At 53.7% G+C, this 17,039-nt stretch overlaps 6 protein-coding genes across 6 annotated transcripts; 4 read left to right on the top strand and 2 right to left on the bottom strand.

Moving 5' to 3' along the window:
* Positions 1 to 63: 63 nt before the first annotated feature.
* Positions 64 to 1,958, top strand: N7532_012045 (Aconitase/3-isopropylmalate dehydratase large subunit alpha/beta/alpha subdomain 1/3; the record flags this gene model as incomplete). The annotated part of the gene is made up of 3 exons (XM_056624536.1): positions 64 to 69; positions 121 to 696; positions 759 to 1,958. 3 exons carry the CDS (start codon positions 64 to 66, stop codon positions 1,956 to 1,958), a joined length of 1,782 nt encoding a protein of 593 aa, XP_056469524.1.
* Positions 1,959 to 2,199: 241 nt separating this feature from the next.
* Positions 2,200 to 4,344, top strand: N7532_012044 (monooxygenase; the record flags this gene model as incomplete). The annotated part of the gene is made up of 6 exons (XM_056624535.1): positions 2,200 to 2,422; positions 2,477 to 2,556; positions 2,611 to 2,897; positions 2,950 to 3,267; positions 3,325 to 3,467; positions 3,521 to 4,344. 6 exons carry the CDS (start codon positions 2,200 to 2,202, stop codon positions 4,342 to 4,344), a joined length of 1,875 nt encoding a protein of 624 aa, XP_056469523.1.
* A 1,431-nt stretch (positions 4,345 to 5,775) lies between these two features.
* Positions 5,776 to 7,373, top strand: N7532_012043 (glutamate decarboxylase; the record flags this gene model as incomplete). The annotated part of the gene is made up of 2 exons (XM_056624534.1): positions 5,776 to 7,205; positions 7,262 to 7,373. 2 exons carry the CDS (start codon positions 5,776 to 5,778, stop codon positions 7,371 to 7,373), a joined length of 1,542 nt encoding a protein of 513 aa, XP_056469522.1.
* A 1,052-nt stretch (positions 7,374 to 8,425) lies between these two features.
* On the top strand, positions 8,426 to 10,717 carry N7532_012042 (uncharacterized protein; the record flags this gene model as incomplete). Its single annotated transcript, XM_056624533.1, has 2 exons — positions 8,426 to 9,557; positions 9,633 to 10,717. 2 exons carry the CDS (start codon positions 8,426 to 8,428, stop codon positions 10,715 to 10,717), a joined length of 2,217 nt encoding a protein of 738 aa, XP_056469521.1.
* Positions 10,718 to 10,999: 282 nt separating this feature from the next.
* Positions 11,000 to 12,338, bottom strand: N7532_012041 (nitrilase; the record flags this gene model as incomplete). The annotated part of the gene is made up of 2 exons (XM_056624532.1): positions 11,000 to 11,803; positions 11,865 to 12,338. The coding sequence occupies 2 exons, from the start codon at positions 12,336 to 12,338 to the stop codon at positions 11,000 to 11,002; spliced, it is 1,278 nt and encodes a 425-aa protein (XP_056469520.1).
* Positions 12,339 to 13,680: 1,342 nt separating this feature from the next.
* N7532_012040 (putative choline sulfatase) lies at positions 13,681 to 15,451 on the bottom strand (the record flags this gene model as incomplete). The annotated part of the gene is made up of 2 exons (XM_056624531.1): positions 13,681 to 14,478; positions 14,507 to 15,451. 2 exons carry the CDS (start codon positions 15,449 to 15,451, stop codon positions 13,681 to 13,683), a joined length of 1,743 nt encoding a protein of 580 aa, XP_056469519.1.
* Positions 15,452 to 17,039: the final 1,588 nt, after the last annotated feature.

Here is a 17,039-nt window from a genome sequence, read left to right as displayed (position 1 = left end):
CTTCTTTTATCACAAAATCCATGACCTTGCAACTGACAACAGGGACTTTGCTGTCTTGAAACAATGACGGTGACTTAATATTCGACCCCCACAGAAGGGGATTTTGCTAACTCATTCCAGTCGATAAGAGCGCGAGAGCTCATTGCGGGAAATGCAGAAGGAGATGTACTGGCCAGCAGCGTGGCTCTCAGTTTCTGGGGCGGCGTGGACCCCGAGACGGGAATCGTGATCGATAGCCATCATCCCCTCGTCGGGCAATCGGTGGCTGGAAAGGTCCTGGCCATCCCAAGTGGCCGTGGATCATGCACAGGGAGTGGTGTGATTCTGCAATTGCTGCTGAACGACTGTGCGCCATGTGCTCTTATCTTCGGACGACAAGAGATGATCTTAACTATTGGTGTCCTTGTCGCCCAGGAGATATTTGGAAAGAGCATTCCTGTTCTACAAGTGCCGATGTATTCGTTGACCACCATTCAAAATACGGAGCACGTTCAAATTTCCAATGGGGAGATTTATCGAAGGACGATTTCCCATGCAGAACCGAACATTTCTCCCTTATCTCTTCCCCAGCCTGATTATTCGTCTATCCGGATGTCCTCATTTGACCGAGAACTGCTGGATGGATTGCACGGGAAAGCGGCACAGCTTGCGATGCGGGTGATTCTTCGCACCGCACTTTTTCAAGAGGCGTCCACGGTGAGTAACCTAGAGCTTTCGGATTCTTCACAACGCTAAAGACAAGTCTGACGCATCTCTAGGGATCTGAGATTGAGATGATCGACATCTCAAACGCTCATGTTGACTGCTGCATATACACTGGGCCCGCCACTTTGGAGTTCGCTCAACGACTGAAAGACCTAGGAGGCAAATTTCGCATCCCAACATCTCTGAACTCAATTTCTATTGACCAAAGACTCTGGCGCTCGCAGGGGGTCGACCCGGCACTCGGAGAACCCTCCGAGGAGCTCGCACAGGCATATGTGGAGATGGGAGCGCGTCCAACATTCACCTGCGCCCCATACCTCCTCGAAAGTGCCCCACAACTGGGTGAGAACATTATGTGGGCCGAGTCAAATGCGGTGGTCTTCGCCAATAGCGTGTTGGGGGCGAGAACCATCAAATGTCCCGACTATCTTGATGTTTGTGTTGCGTTGACGGGAAGGTCTTTTAAGGCTGGCAGCCTGATCAGCGAAAATCGAAAGGCCCAAGTGGAAATTCACTTTGAATGCCCGGAAGAAACTGATGATACCCTCTTCCCGTTACTTGGATACCTTACCGGGGACATCGCTGCGGACTGCATTCCGATTATCACAGGTCTGGAGCGGCGACATGTCACCATCGAGGATCTAAAGGCTTTTGGAGCTGCATTTGCGACAACGTCTAGCGCGCCTATGTTTCACGTATCTGGGATTACGATAGAGGCTCGAACCCCGGGGGAATTAGAGGCACATCTCAAGCGCACGTCAAAGGTCACAGTCACGCGATCAGATCTAGCCAAGCAATGGCTTCGATTCAACAGCTACGAAGAGAGCAGCCAAGCTCAAATTGACCTGGTATCGCTCGGCAATCCCCATTTCTCCTACGACGAGATGGCAAGACTAGTGAAACTGTGCTCGGGTCGCAAGAAAGCTGAAGAGACGACATTTGTCGTCACATGCAGCCGCGAAATATACTCCCGCGCTGCTAAGGATGGCTTCATCACACAGCTGGAGGACTTTGGAGCCCTGATTGTGACTGATACATGCTGGTGTATGATTCAGGAGCCGGTGATTCCGCCGCATTCGCGAACAATTCTGACAAATTCGGCCAAATATGCGCACTATGGAAAGGGACTGACTGGCCGCCAAGTTCGGTTCGGAGGGTTGGCACAGTGTGTGGATGCGACATGCTCGGGCAAGGTGCAGAATAGTTTGCCCAAGTGGTTGGTAGATGCGAGTGCTGAGACTTTGAAAGCATAGAACAGAGAATAGAGTAGACTCGTTACTCAGGGAGACAATATCCGGGACTGCGGATCTATCAGGAGGGTCCTACCGCGCCTCCTCAGCGTGGAAGTGGGCCACTGATTGTTCCCACATTTCCACTCTTGCCAACAAAAACATGGAGGACTAGCCCGAGACGAACAGAAAATTGATATCCAGAATACTTCAGTCTGATATTGCTCCCCAACCAGACGGATTCAGGTAGAGTTGTCTCTGAAAAATGACAGCCCAGTGGGAAACAACTGATGTTCTCATCTGCGGGTGTGGACCCACAGGAGCCATGTTGTCAGGATTTCTGGGTCAGCTGGGTGTTCGCAATATCATTCTTGAGAAGGAAGCTGCGATCACCACCGACCCTCGAGGTATCGCCCTTGATGAGGACGGTATTCGACTCATGCAGGGCCTTGGGTTATATCGACACATTTTCACGGAGGTTGGATCATGTGAGGCAGTATTCCAGCACTAAGTTATCATAACTGGCTCACAAAATTGTTTAGCGATGCCGAAGATTCGATTTATTAGTGGGAAAAAGCACAGTCTACATGCCAAGCCCTTTCTCTACTTTGATACTGCATCGGTGAGCAGATACTCATGATTATCAGTTCTCAATACTGTGCTAAACATTCACTAGAGCGAAGGAAATACGGGTCACGTCGGCGTACTTGCCCACAAGCAGCCTATACTTGAGAAGTACCTTCGATCTGCCGTCGAAGGCAACGAAAGCTGTGAACTACGAAGCAGCTGCACTCTGACATCTATCTCTGAAGACAAGGACTGGGTCTACGCGACATATACAGACGCATCGGGCACCGAGAAGAGACTGCGTGCCAAGTTTCTCGCAGCCGCGGATGGAAAAACCGGCTTCACTCGCAAGATGTACTTGGAGCAGAAAGGAATTCGTCTTGACTGGGCAGAAAAGTATGACGCCAGTTTATATGAAATTTACGGAGGTTAACAAGAATTCGGACAGAACCAAGTATGAAGAAACCTGGGTCGCATTGAACTGGAAACTTCACCTGCCAACGAGAGAAACACACCCATCATTCCCTCTTTGGGATCTTGGATACACTTCTGAGGAGGTGTATGACCTCTTCTTTCCCGCCGATTTTCGATTCCTGTGCAATCCAGACCGACCAGCCGTGTGCGGCAGATTTGGTCGCCCAGAGGATCGTCTTTGGCGATTCGAATTTGTGATCTCGTCTGATGAGGATGGAATGGAAATGGCGACGCGAGATAGAGTTCGTGAGGTAGTATTTCCTTACTTGACGCATCCAGGGAGTCGATATGGGTAAGAGCTGTGAGCCAAAAAAAGAAAAAGAAGAGCTTGAATACTGATTTCTACTAGTCTAAAGGAGAAGGTCGAGTACCCCGAGGACTGTATCGAAGTACTGCGCTCTCGACCATTCCGCTTTTCAGCTCGAAGCTGCAATAGATGGGCACTGGGCCGAGTAATTCTTTGCGGTGATGCAGCTCATGTTTTCCCGCCATGTGAGTTCTATCTGTATAGACCTACAATGATTTAAAACTAAAATCATCTACAGTTGGAGGGCAGGGGATTACATCTGGATTTCGAGATGCAGTCTCACTGGCCTGGCGCCTGGCCGTCGCATGTCAATCAGGACCCATAATAGATCATGAGAGACTCTTGAGAGGATGGTACTTGGAACGCAAACAGCAACTGGAAAAGTCCCTTGCAGCCACTGTCCGAAATGGGGACATGGTCAACGGCAAGACTTGGTCTCATAACTTCATCCGTACCTGGGGTCTTTGGTTTCTCCAACTTGTCCCATCGGTGAAACAGTCGATGGAGCGGGGCCCTCGAGGCGACGGTCCAACGAAGTACATTCATGAATCTGGCATGCCATTTCTGCCGGACTTTGGTGGTGGTCTCAATTTTCCGCAGACGTATTGCATCGGGATGAGCCAAAATGCGACGGTGCAGTTTACTGATGATGTGATATTCTCTGGTAAAAATGGGATTTTTCAACTCGTCGTTCTCCTCAACGATGCCGATGGGCTGAATTCCGCGATGAAAGATCTGAGTGAGCTCACTGTGGAAAGTCGTCTGCTTTCTATAGATGAAGCTACTATCTTCATACCTCGCATCTCTTGTGAGTCGGTACCTAAGGATCGGCTATGTGTATTTGAGGGCAAGGTCTTCCGCACGGCCACAGACGAGGAATTTGCTCAGACGCCTCTCTGCGATTCCAGACCAGAGCCACGCGGATACAATGAGAAGCTTATGTGGGACAGTGTTGAGGGAAAGCGATACGTGGTCTTGCGATTCGATCGGTTTGTGTTTGGGGCTTGTAAGGATAGGACCGAGCTGGAGTATGTTGCCCAAAGCCTGAACGAGATGTTCTAGCTGCGAATTGCCTCAGTAGAAGTTCCTTGAGATGGATATTTACAAGAATCAGATGAACAACCATATGGGCCAGTACAATTAGGACGCGGCCTTCTGTACAATCGAGTAACGGCTGATCGATAGGTCAAGCTATCTTATTCTCGATACATACTAGTATTTCCCGCCTCTACGAGACTATTAGTGTTCATTGCCAGAAGTATACGGGGAAGCTCTCCGACCGTTCCCCTAGTGCCACGCTGTATGGTCCGTGCTCATATAGATCCCACTTCCCCGCGGGCCCTATCCTGAATTATATCAAACCAGGTACTTACCAGCAGGTTGTACATAGTATAAAGTTTGCATAGACGGCTGGCGCAGCCTAGGGCCTGTCTGTTCCATGCAAGGGGGCAGCGCGGCGGTGGCTGTGGAGATTTCTCCGTGACGGACAGCTGCTGTAAATGCAGGGTGCGATGATCAGGCCATGGAAGATGGTGAGCTTGCCATCATTGCTATAGCATGATCTCATTTTGTTTCGATCAATACGTACTGATTCAAATTCGAGGTGCAGGACTAGCAGGTCGCTCTGTGCGTCTCTCAGGATACGTGGATACTCATTTAAACCGATCTGGCGAATCGGGCCTAGAATGAGACCCGATCGGACTGAACATCTCGCTGTGCCGGCGTCCGTGCCGGCGTCCATAAGTCTCAGTGACATTACAGACTCCACTTGATCATAATTGAGAAGAGACTTCTCCCCTCCACCGTGCCCCGTAGAGAATCGGAACCTCATCGGATGCAAGAATCGGGACCGACGGCACGGTGGATCAGGCCATGGTGAATCGTGGCATGGAGGAAAGTGGAGCTCCTTTCGCTGTGCTGTGACGCAGATCGAAAGCCGATTCAGCCACCGAGGACCCTGCTCCCAGCGGGCCACTGGGAAAGTTAAGACAGTCCACGGGAGTCTCCTGTGGGCGATAGCAACTGAATTACAAGCGAGAACTAGCCAACGCATCGAATCCGAGGGCTCCACCGGGATTGCCGACGTGGCCCAGTTGCACCTGTCGCAGCAAGAAACCGGATAGCTCGGGCCCGATCATCAGCCAAGCTTTTTCCAAGCACTTAGCTTTGCTGGCCGAGTAAACACGAGTCGCCGGTGCGACGAGGCAGGGGATGAAGCTGTCGTATCCCATCAAAACTCACGGAACCGGTGATGCAGGATCGAGACTAGCAGAACTCGACAGCACAACTGTACTGGTATGGTCTGACTGCTGACATCCGGCGCGAAGTGAAACCGCCTGGAGGACTGCGTCATTGCCGGCCGTCGCGCCCCGCACTTTCGCAGCTGTGCAACACGTGCTTCCCCCCCTCTTCTGCTCGTCTGCTTTTCTTCAGAGGCTTCCGCATTCTCCGATTCATTCTCTTCCAATCCCATTCCCAACCGTAAGCGCAATCATGGTTCATCTCGCTTCTGTCAAGAAGGACGACGAGGTCTTCGACCCTTCCTCCCGCAAGGTCGACTCTATTGACATTGCCCCTGATGAGAACGACTTCTACACCAACGTCTACGGCAGCCACTTCGCCGCCGACCACCTCCCCCAGCATGAAATGCCCGAGCGGGAGATGCCCCGTCAGATCGCGGCCCGCATGATCAAAGACGAATTGAGCCTGGACGGCAACCCCAAGCTGAACCTGGCCAGTTTCGTGACTACCTACATGGAGGATGAGATCGAGGACATCATGCTCGACTCCTTCAGCAAGAACTTCATCGACTACGAGGAATACCCTCATAGTGCCGAGATCCAGAACCGCTGCGTCAACATGATCGCTCGCCTGTTCAACTGCCCCACCGACCCCAGCGGCGAGAACGCCATGGGAACCTCCACCGTTGGCTCCTCCGAGGCCATTATGCTGGGTACACTGGCCATGAAGAAGCGCTGGCAGAACAAGCGCAAGGCCGAGGGCAAGGACTTTTCCCGCCCGAACATCGTCATGAACAGTGCCGTCCAAGTCTGCTGGGAGAAGGCCGCCCGTTACTTTGATGTGGAGGAGAAGTACGTTTACTGCACCGAATCTCGCTATGTGATCGACCCCAAGCAGGCGGTCGACCTGGTGGACGAGAACACCATCGGTATCTGCGCCATCATCGGAACCACCTACACTGGTGAGTACGAGGATGTCAAGGCGATCAACGACCTCTTGATTGAGCGGGGCCTGGACTGCCCCATCCACGTCGATGCCGCTAGCGGTGGCTTCGTTGCTCCCTTCACCCAGCCCGACCTGGCCTGGGATTTCCGCCTTGAGAAGGTCGTCTCCATCAACGTCTCCGGCCACAAGTACGGTCTGGTCTACCCCGGTGTTGGCTGGGTCATCTGGCGTTCGCCTGAGTATCTCCCCCAGGAATTGGTTTTCAACATCAACTACCTGGGTGCCGACCAGGCAAGTTTCACTCTGAACTTCTCCAAGGGTGCCTCGCAGATCATTGGCCAGTACTACCAGCTGATCCGACTGGGCAAGCACGGCTACCGCTCGATCATGGTCAACCTGACTCGTATCGCCGACTACATGGCCGACCAGTTTCAACAGATGGGCATGATTATCATGAGCCAGAGCAAGGGCAAGGGTCTGCCTCTGGTGGCCTTCCGTCTGCCCCCGAACCCAGACCGTATCTACGACGAATATACCCTGGCCCACCAGCTGCGCGAGCGTGGCTGGATTGTTCCGGCTTACACCATGGCTCCTCACAGCGAGAAGCTGCAGCTGATGCGCATAGTTGTGCGCGAGGACTTTAGCATGAACCGCTGCGACAGTCTCCTGACTGACGTGAAGCTGGCTCTGCAGACTCTGGACGATATGGACCAGGCTATGATTTCCAAGTACAACGCGTAAGTGCTTGCGCTCTATTTTCTTATACCTTTGACCATTACTGACCTTCTGCTAGTCACATGCGCAGCCAGCGCGCTCACCCCCGTCACAAGCATACCCACCAGAAGTACCACGGCGAGAAGCACTCGCTGCAGGGTCAGACCGGCAAGACCCACGGTGTGTGCTAAATGAACCAGGCGTCGGGATATCTCGGTTAAATTTTCTTTACTTTCTTATTGCAAACTTATTGTCCAGATGCACAGCGACCACTGGATGGGTCCCGACCGGCTTGACGGGTTCCGCGCGGCCGGAAAGGCCATCCGGCCATTTGTATGTACTAGCTGCCACATAGCAGATGCCCGTCTACGATGCGATTGAACTAAATGAATGAATGGAATGGAATGCTCGTTTCTGACGACATGATGCCAATGACTGGCCCGAGGTACGTTTTTTTGTCCCGGTTGAGATGCGTTCCCAAAGTAGACAGTGGGTGGACTTTGCGGTCTCCACCTGCAGACCCGCAATTGTGGTCAGTTTGCCCGCGTCGACTGCATGTAAGGTTATTTATACTCTAGGCTACAGCACCTTACCCTAAGCTACTACTGCCCTGGTGTAGTATGGTAAGCATATCTATTTTTTTTCTTTTGTTTTCTTTTTTCCCATGCTCTTGCAGCAAGTTCGCTTGGCGTTAGATCGGCGTGTTGAGCTGTTCGTGCAGGGCCCGAGTTGCCACCGGCGACTCCGATGGCCGAGAATTGTTCGCACTCGTATGCTTGCATCGTGCCTACTAGCACTAACTAGTATACCCTCAGGTACTATAGGACTATGATAATGATACTATGGTCTGTACCAAATTTAGTAATCTCCTAGGACATGGCCGAGTAGTTCATCGCAACTGCATTTGCATTGCTGGAGTGGGCCAATGCCCCGCCGCCCCCAACTTGGCCTTTTGTTCGGTCAACGTATCCATGGGTCTCATCCAGCGCCCGAGTATACATTGAGCAATGGATCACATCTCTGTTTACTTACCACAATGTAGCGCGTATCTTGAGTTCAGTTCTTCTTTCGTTGACCTTTCTTCCAACACTCTTCTCCTGTTTATTTACTCTTATACTCCTCGCGTCAGAGTTAAATATAGAACAGCCGCCACGCCCGATCGGGGCCGGCGTGCCGATCTCCTCCACCTCAGCCTTCTCCCCTCTCGCGTCGCAGTGGCTTCGTGTCCTTCGACAACGCGAGCATGCCCCTCTTCAGCAGGAAGTCCAAGTCGCCCTCGAATTCCTCTTCGCGCTTCCCCGGCCGCTCTGTCGAGAACCTGGTCCCTGTCTTCGACGGCCGCCCCAGCCACGCTCCCATCCAACAAACCCCCGCCAGCACCAACACCCATCACCAACTCAACCCCACGGCCCCCGCCGGCAACCCGGACTACGAGGCGGAGCACCGTGTCGTAGACCCCCGTTTCGCCTATCACGAACCATCGGGTCCGGCGCTGTCGCAGCCCGAAGTGCAATCCTCGTTGCACCGCTCGCAGAGCCAACGTCAGCCCCACCTGCAGCAACGCGGCGACCGACCGACCGTCAGTGTGGTCGCCCCTGAGCCCCAGCCTCGTCGCCTGCAAAAAAGCGGCTTCGGTGGACGACCTTCCTCTGGCCTCCTTGATCGCAGCGCCAGCGTCTCTGTCAAGGGCAAGACCATCTCCCATCCCATCGCCCATCCCGCGTCGCCGCAAGTGCCCAGCCTCAACACTTCGGACGAATTCATTGCTCGCAACAACTACAACGACCCGTCCCCGGCCACCGCACATCCGTCAGGCTACGAACCGCGGTCGACGTCGCTCGCATACCAACATCAACACCAACAGCACTTTCGGCATTCATCGCGCGACACCCTCGAGCGATTGCCTCAGGCGCAGTACCCTCCGCACCAACTCCCCACCTCGACCGACTCGCTGCCCTATCCGAGGCCACTGGTGCGCTCCAATACCGATCCAAAACTGCTGGAACAACAATACAGCCAGCCTTCTCCCACTGAACTCGCCCGCGACTCCCTCTACTACGCTGAGGGTCACCGGGGCCAGCCCCAAACTTCCCAGCAGGATCTGGTATTGAATGCACGGCCCCCCTCCCGGCAATCCTACGAGCCACCCTCCCCAATTAGTTCGCGAACTCATCCTGACGCCATGCAGCAGGCTTCCGCGCAGGCGCCTCAGTCCTCCAGCGATCAGCCGTCGGGGGATACCAGCCGACGGGCCAGCACCACCACGCAAAACATGCCTGACCAGCCCGGGCGACAGACGCCCACCAGCAGTCGCCAACGCGAGGACCTATCCGATATCGATGTTCGAGCTTTGCTTCAAAAACATGAGGAGCTGCGTATGTTTTAGTCCATCCCCGTGTTTTTGCCGAGTCCCCACTTTTTTATCTCGTGAGTTACTGACTAGAACACAGAGACCAAATACTCCAAGGTGAAGCGCTATTACTTCGACAAAGAAGCCCAGGTCCAGCATCTCCAGAATACAGTTGCGCATCAGCGCATGGCCGTGTCCCGAACTGTACTCGATGATAATGAGTATGCCAACCGGTTCCAGCGCCTGGATGGGGCGATCAAAGATTTGGCATTTTCTGTGCGCAAGGATTGGCGCAGCATTCCATCATGGCTGCATGGCCTGGTAACGGATGATGCGATCCAGACCGGTACCAAGGAAATGACCGCGGTAGGACGGGCTGTAGTCAGTAAATGGCTAGGCGAGGAGGTCTTCAACAAACACTTCCACCCGGGATTGGACCCGGCTCTAAGCGTGCAATTGAAGAATATCGAGATGAACCTGCGCCGGCAGCAGATGCGACCATCCACGGACGAGGACCGCGAAAACTCCATTGCGCGACTTTCCAACTGGCGCCGGACGACCTTTGACGGCCTCGGCGATGCCCTGTCGACTCCTGATGCGCAGGAACACCGCGCGGAACTGATTGAGCATCTAATTGCGGAACTTGCCTCGTTCTTGAGTACTCAGCTACATGACCCCGCGCTGCCCGGCCTCGAAGCGGGTGTGCGCATGATCATCGAGAACACTATCAACATCGTTGAAAAGATCCCGCTCGAGGCTCGTGATGTCTACGTGGAATATCTCCCGGTCAATGTTTCTTTCAACGAAGGATTCATGAAGGTGGAAGGTCAATTGCCGCCATTGACGCACCAGCCTCCACCCCCAGCCGATCAGGAGCCTGAAGACGCTGCCGCCGCCGAGGGAGACTCGTCCCCCGCCTCAAACTCTACTGGAGCCGGTGATGGCACCTCCCCAGCCCCGCGCGAGTCAAAGAAGAAATCTGTATTCGGCAATTTTATCACGCGCAAGGCCCCAGGTCCCGAATCTGGCCGCCCAGCAGCCGCCAATCCGCACGACGAAAAAGCCGATCATCCCGAGGTCGCTGCACCGACCCGCATTCGATTTTCGTCTTTCCTCACCGTCGAGGTGCGCGGTAAAGGGCCAGCAATGGTGCTGGTGAAGGCTCCCGTGTGGTTGATAGAGTGAAGAAACAAAAGCAGGCGTGTATATAGGAACGTAGGTCTCATAGCTAGCATGGCGTTGACGACCTACCACGATTAAGCATTGATATCCCATCCGTATTGATCTTTCGTTTTTTAAGTTGGAGGCTATATGGAGGGGACGGATTCTTTATTTTTTTGTCTCTCTTTTTGTGACCACATCTTCAATACCATGATATTACGACAGCCCGTAAATATGATTTCAGTTCAGTAATGACTGTGATGATGAAAACAACGAAAACAAACAGACTTAATAATCCAATCGGGTCTAGAGAGGTGGCGGGGCCAAATCCAACCCTTCCACACTCAGCTTGAATGCGTCATTTCGAGAATAGCTCCCTGCAACATCCAAGTCCAACCGGCCGCGCTCACAATCGTCCGTGTCGATGTGGGCAATAGCCAGCCCATCCCCAACCGCAACAGCCTCTTTCTCAAGACCGGCTGCAATTCCCGGTCCGGCAGAAAGACTGACAGCAGCATCTTCACTATCGGCCGCATCATCCGTGCTGACTTCCCACAATGGACCCGCGAGCACCTCTCCAAGGGGTGAGATGATAGAGCTTCCACCTCGACAAACAAACTCATCCTCTGTCTTGGACAGTACTTGTCCCTCAAATCTTGAAGAGGCAGCAGTAGTTTGCCCATCAGGATGGCCCTGACCCTGTGGCCAAACAATCTCATGAGGGCCCTCCGCCGTAATAGAGAGCTTCCGGCCTAGTTTCGGGGCCTGCGGTGGAGTCTGTATCTGCGCTCCTCCTGACGCAGATTCACCAGCACCAGTAATCCACTCCGGCAGCTCAGATGAACGAACACACTGGTTCGCAGAGAGAACAAAGCAGCGTCCCTCGGCACCAACAGTGCGCATGAGCGGGAGCCACGTATCGCGGGCATCTGCCGTTGGCGCGAGATAGATATTGACATTTTGCGAGTAGAGACTTTGTCGGAGGAGAGGCATATAGTTTTCCCAGCAGATTGCCGATCCCAGGGTCAAGGGGATGCCGTTGAGGGTTGTGGTGACGGCGCGGAGGGTCGAGGGGGAGCCCTGCGCCCAGATCATGCGCTCGGCTCCAGTCTGGAAGAACATATTAGTTTCGTCTGAAATTGCAAAATTCAGAAGAGACAAAAGGACCTACCGGCATAACCTTCCTCCTCTTCCCCAACACACCCCTAACAGGATCCACATATACAACAGCACAATAAAGACTCCCACCAGCCCGCTCAACAAGACCTGTCACGATAAACACCCCCGTCTCAGCCGCAATCCGCTCAAGAACCTCTCTCGTCCCGTCACCACGATGCGACTTGCCACTTGCAACCTCCAGATTCCGATTCACCCAATCATCGCCCGCTCCAGCAGGCGTATCGCCCAGATCCACGGCCGCCTTGAAATACTCCAAGAACTGATCTCGGCCGCGCGGGTGTCGGGATCCAACCGCTGCACCGAAGGAACATGTCCGTGGATACCCGCCTAGATACGCCTCGGGGAAAAGGACGAGGTGCACACCGCGCTTGGCGGCGGTGATGGTTGTTCGCTCTAGGGCGGCTAGAGTTGTCGCAAGGGTGGAGCGGGTGCGAGCTTGGGCGACTGCGACGGTGAGGGTAGGCATTTTTTAATTCTGGTATGTTGGGATGAATTGGGATTGTAATGCAGAGGGATATGGGAATAGATGGAGTTGAGAGTGGAGGAAGCGGGGGTGGAGGAGAAGTAGTCCGGGGAAGCAGCGTTCAAATGTTGCGGGTGGGGTCGACCGATTGATAGCTGCGATGATGTCATGCATCCGCAACCCTAACGGGTATTCAGCCGATGGAACGTCTCTGAAGTTTATCTTTCTTGGAATATCGTTAGTATTGTTGTTTTTCATGGTCGTTTAGCTGGAGAAGTAAATAGGGTCACAAATGGAAAAAAAGGAAAATACAGCTAACTGATTCGACGATAAAAGCCATTTCAACGTGCACCTGCAAGCTATCCGCCAACAAAAATAGTTTCGCCAGATGCAATCAAATCAACTGGTAGGATCAAAAAATAAAGTACAGTTCAATTTTATCCGATCAGAATTTTTACCGAATGTATCGCTATTTTTCTTCGGGTAGCCCACAGCGCTATCGATGAACCGAGCGAAGATCCATGGATATCGCGACTACTACCCAGTTTAAAAGTAGTGTTTATCGACTACACACCAGAGTTGTCTGAAAAATTTCAGTTGTTTCAGGTGCCTGAAAGTGACTGGTCTACTCATACTGACGTACTGACATCCCCGAGGCCTTCATATGTTTCTTTGCCTAGGTCTGTGTAGCCGGCGATCATTCCAACACCTATTTTTGATATGGAGGGGGTGTAATGCAAAGGGCAATACTGAAAGCGGCAAAGCACAGCAGAAAAAGCGCATGTTAGAGCCGCTATAGACACGTAAGCGGGGCCAACCCAACGTGGCGTTGGACATGACGTCGCTTTGATTTATGGTTAGGACTAGCAAAGTCAAATATACTTCCTGCAGATACAATGTGGTACATATCAGTATACGTCTGCATCGAAGCAAGGGATATTTAATACCTCATGGCACGCGTCAGGATTCAAAGTCAAGTATGTATAATGTCAATGTTGATAAATACCAATCTCAGTCTGTTCTACCTTGGACCCATGGCAATCCATCGGGCAACACCCGGGTGAAAAACAAATATGTACAAATAAAGAACCCGTAGCGTCCAACACTGAACGGGATGCAAAAAGTGGGAAAGGAATACAAACTATTTAAGTTCCCGGGTATAGCGCCTCGCTGATGAAAAGAACGAAGAACAACCCGATACAAGATGCCATGAAGTTGCCGAAATCAAAACATTCGTGTAAAGCAATGCTGAATCGCAGAAGGTCATGTCGTCGCAAAATCGATGTCAAAGATTAATATCAATGCAAGAAAAGAAAGTGGTTTTCACCGAACGATGGGAAAATGTTCATGCGGTAGAGATGCCGTTTGCATTGGCGGCTTGCTGGAGCACGCGAGGCCAGCGCGAGATGAGCTCGACGTCATCGAGAATGCCCTTGCCCTGGTTGCGGACGTACTGAGTGCTGGGGTCGACGCGGGGCTCGTGGTCCCAGAAAGTGGGAGTTCCCTGGAGCAGAGCGGAGTAGACAAGGCGACGGCGGCGCTGTGAGCGCAGGACATCTTGGCGGATGGACTCCAGGTCCCAGCGGTTGTTGACCTCTTCCACAAAGTAGGCCAGCAGCTTGACCGGGTCCGTGGTGTTGGGCAGCGAGGACTTGGACGGACTCGGGGTGCGCGGGGGAGTGGGCGAGGGGAAGGGGTACGAGGCCTCGGTGGCACGCTGCGGGACAGGCGATGCGCGGGGGGAGTCACAAGGGGTGGGAAGATTGGTGGTCATCGACAGCGGGATGGAGGACTTCACAGGGGCAGGGGCTCCACGGTTCGAAGGAACGGGGAGGCCAGCCACAAGGTTGGTGAGCTCGTCGGGGTCGGTAGCCAGATCGAACAGCATAGGCGGGTCAATGGCCGAGTAGACGAACTTCCAGCGACCAGAACGGATCATGACTACCGGCGCTTGAGTGCCCTCACCCATGTACTCGCCATACACAGTATCAGTGCGGAGGCCCTCCTCGCCGGTCAGATAAGGAACCAAGGAGACACCATCAAGGGGCAGCTCGGGCACGACGGGGGCGCCGACAAGACCAGCAAAGGTAGGAAGCAGATCCATGGTAGACACATTCTCCGAAACACGCTTGGGGGTAAATTTCTTGGGGGGCGTGGAACAGCATGGGGACGCGGGACGAGTTCTCAAACCAGGCCATCTTGTACCACAGGCCGCGCTCGCCAAGCATGTCACCGTGGTCACCGGTGAACACAATGATGGTGTCCTCGTCTAGTCCAGTGTTCTTGAGCACCTTGAGCAGCTTGCCGATGTTGGTGTCGACGTAAGTGCAGGCCGCGTAGTACGCACGGCGGGCCGCCTTGATGCGGTCCTCGGGCATTTCCTTGCCGAACAGATCGATGCACTTCAGAATACGCTGGGAGTGCGGGTCCTGCTGGTCGTGAGGGATGGCACCGTTCTTGGGGAGCGGAATATCGACATCCTCATACATGTCCCAGTACTCCTTGGTCATGGCATACGGGTCGTGGGGGTGGGTCATGGAGACCGTCAGGCAGAACGGCTGGTCAGTGCGCTTCCGGACGTGGTCGTACAGGTACTGCTCCGACTTGTAGATGACCTCCTCGTCAAAATCAAGCTGGTTGGTGCGGACAACAGGGCCGGCATCCATGACCGAAGACATGTTGTGATAGTAGTCCAGACGGACCTCGGGCTCATCCCAGTTCACGGACCAGCCGTAGTCACCAGGGTAAATATCACTTGTCAGACGCTGCTCGTAACCGTGCAGCTGGTCAGGACCGCAGAAGTGCATCTTGCCCGCCAGGGCCGTATGGTAGCCCTCACGCCGTAGATAGTGGGCATAGGTGGGTGTGTCGGCGGGCAGGTCCGCGGCATTGTCGTAGGCGCCAATCTTGGAGGGAAGCTGGCCACTGACCATGACGAAGCGCGAGGGGGCACAGAGCGGCGAGTTGCAGTAAGCGGAGTCGAACACCACACCCTCACCCGCCAGTTTGTCGATGTTGGGAGTCTTGATGGGAGAGTTCTTGTCATGGAGGGACAGCAGCGGCGCGGCCATTTGGTCGGCCATGATGTAGAGGATGTTGGGCCTCTTGGTCGTCATGATGAAAGAGAAGCAGGCCTAATCGAGAGAAAGGGAGGAAGAAAGAGATATGGATGAGTGGAGGGAGAGAGAGAGGTCGGGGAGGAAGGCAGAGAGAAGGCAAGATCTCAATAGAATTATGATGAATGAAAAAGTCACTGAATGCGGGCGACGAGGGGGTAGATATATGAAGCGAAAAAGTGGTACATGTGGGGAATTGGCCGGCGGCCAGCAAATGAATGGAATGAAAAATTTTCAGATTGATAGAGAGGCCCGAGCCAGCGGACGAAAGAGAAGAGCATCAATTGTCTGGCCCACGGGGTACATGTAACGGCAAAACGGAATGACGGGGGAAAATGGTCCCTCGCTCTTGGCGGGGTTAGCGTCACCCTTAGACGCGGCTGGGCTAGTTACAGTAAGCGTATATACTTCGACATGCTTCCACGGCAGATCTTCGATCCTGCCATACGGTCACCGCGATACCAGGTATGCATAAGATACCGCCTCTCATACATTAAGAATGGACTACTGCACCGAAGATCAGGGGAATCCCCGGTGACGTAGGAAGGCGCAAGATGGGACAATTCGTGGGTGCGATGGTGTGATCGGTGGAGTCTTCCGATCGACAGGAGAAGGAATACGTTACGAGTATGAGTGTATGGTACGGTACGGAGGGATACGATATAGGTACCATTCTATGAACTGCACCCAGTGATCAAACCGACAAAGGATGTAGGATGGCGGACTCCGGCGAAAATGCAGTGATAAGGAGTCATGTGGACTAGGAGGGGCGTTGCATTTCCATCTCGAGGCACTCGGTCCATTATTGTTGTCTTAGTGGCGGCCAAAAGGGAAAGTGCGCACTTGGGCCTGGGCGGATTTGCTGGTTACTCTGCCAGCGCTGGCGAGGTAGTGGCGACGCTCGCGTACGCAGTTACGGGTGTAATACCAGCGCTGGCGGTAATTTCGACGTGCAAACCAGCCCCCCGCGACGCCACTCTAAGGACGGTACACAACTTTTGCATGCCCTACGGGAGATAGCACTACTCGTCGTCAGTGCAAGATTTGTTGTGTTTCGACGCGTGGCGGGCGAGATGTCGTTGGCAGACACCGTTGCGCCTTGACAGACCCTTGTAACGCCGGGCGATCCCAGCCGAGCAGACCGACCACCAGCGCAAACTCTGGCCTCCACCGATCGTGTCATTGCTCTGCTCCTATGGGGACTGACCAATCGGCCGGGCAATGAATGCCCCTGGATGTGCCGGACGGAGCCTAGCGGATCCCGTGCGAAGCCCGGTGGATGCTGCCCCTAACCAGATGTGGCAATAATGTCGACTAAGCGGTGCTAGCGGGGGCTTAGGGGCATCTGCCCCACTTGCTTATCTCGCCGGCCAATCACTCCTTTGAGGTTACGCTAAGGGTCGACGTCCGGATTCAGGAGCGAAGCCATGAAGCGCATGGCGGAGGCATCCACGGCCTCGGAAGTTGCACAGTCGCGTCGAAAAGGGGAGGCAGCCCCTTCCTCCAACCGATCGTCACTCACTACACACATCACCCACAACAACCAAAACACCCCGAAACACTCCCAACTTGATACACATGCTCCGCC

This window comes from Penicillium argentinense (assembly GCF_028826775.1).
Source record: "Penicillium argentinense strain IBT 30761 chromosome Unknown utg000011l_segment0_segment0, whole genome shotgun sequence".
NCBI lineage: Eukaryota > Fungi > Ascomycota > Eurotiomycetes > Eurotiales > Aspergillaceae > Penicillium > Penicillium argentinense.
The sequence above is the reverse complement of the archived record's forward strand: the minus strand, read 5'-3'. Positions and strand labels throughout refer to the sequence as shown.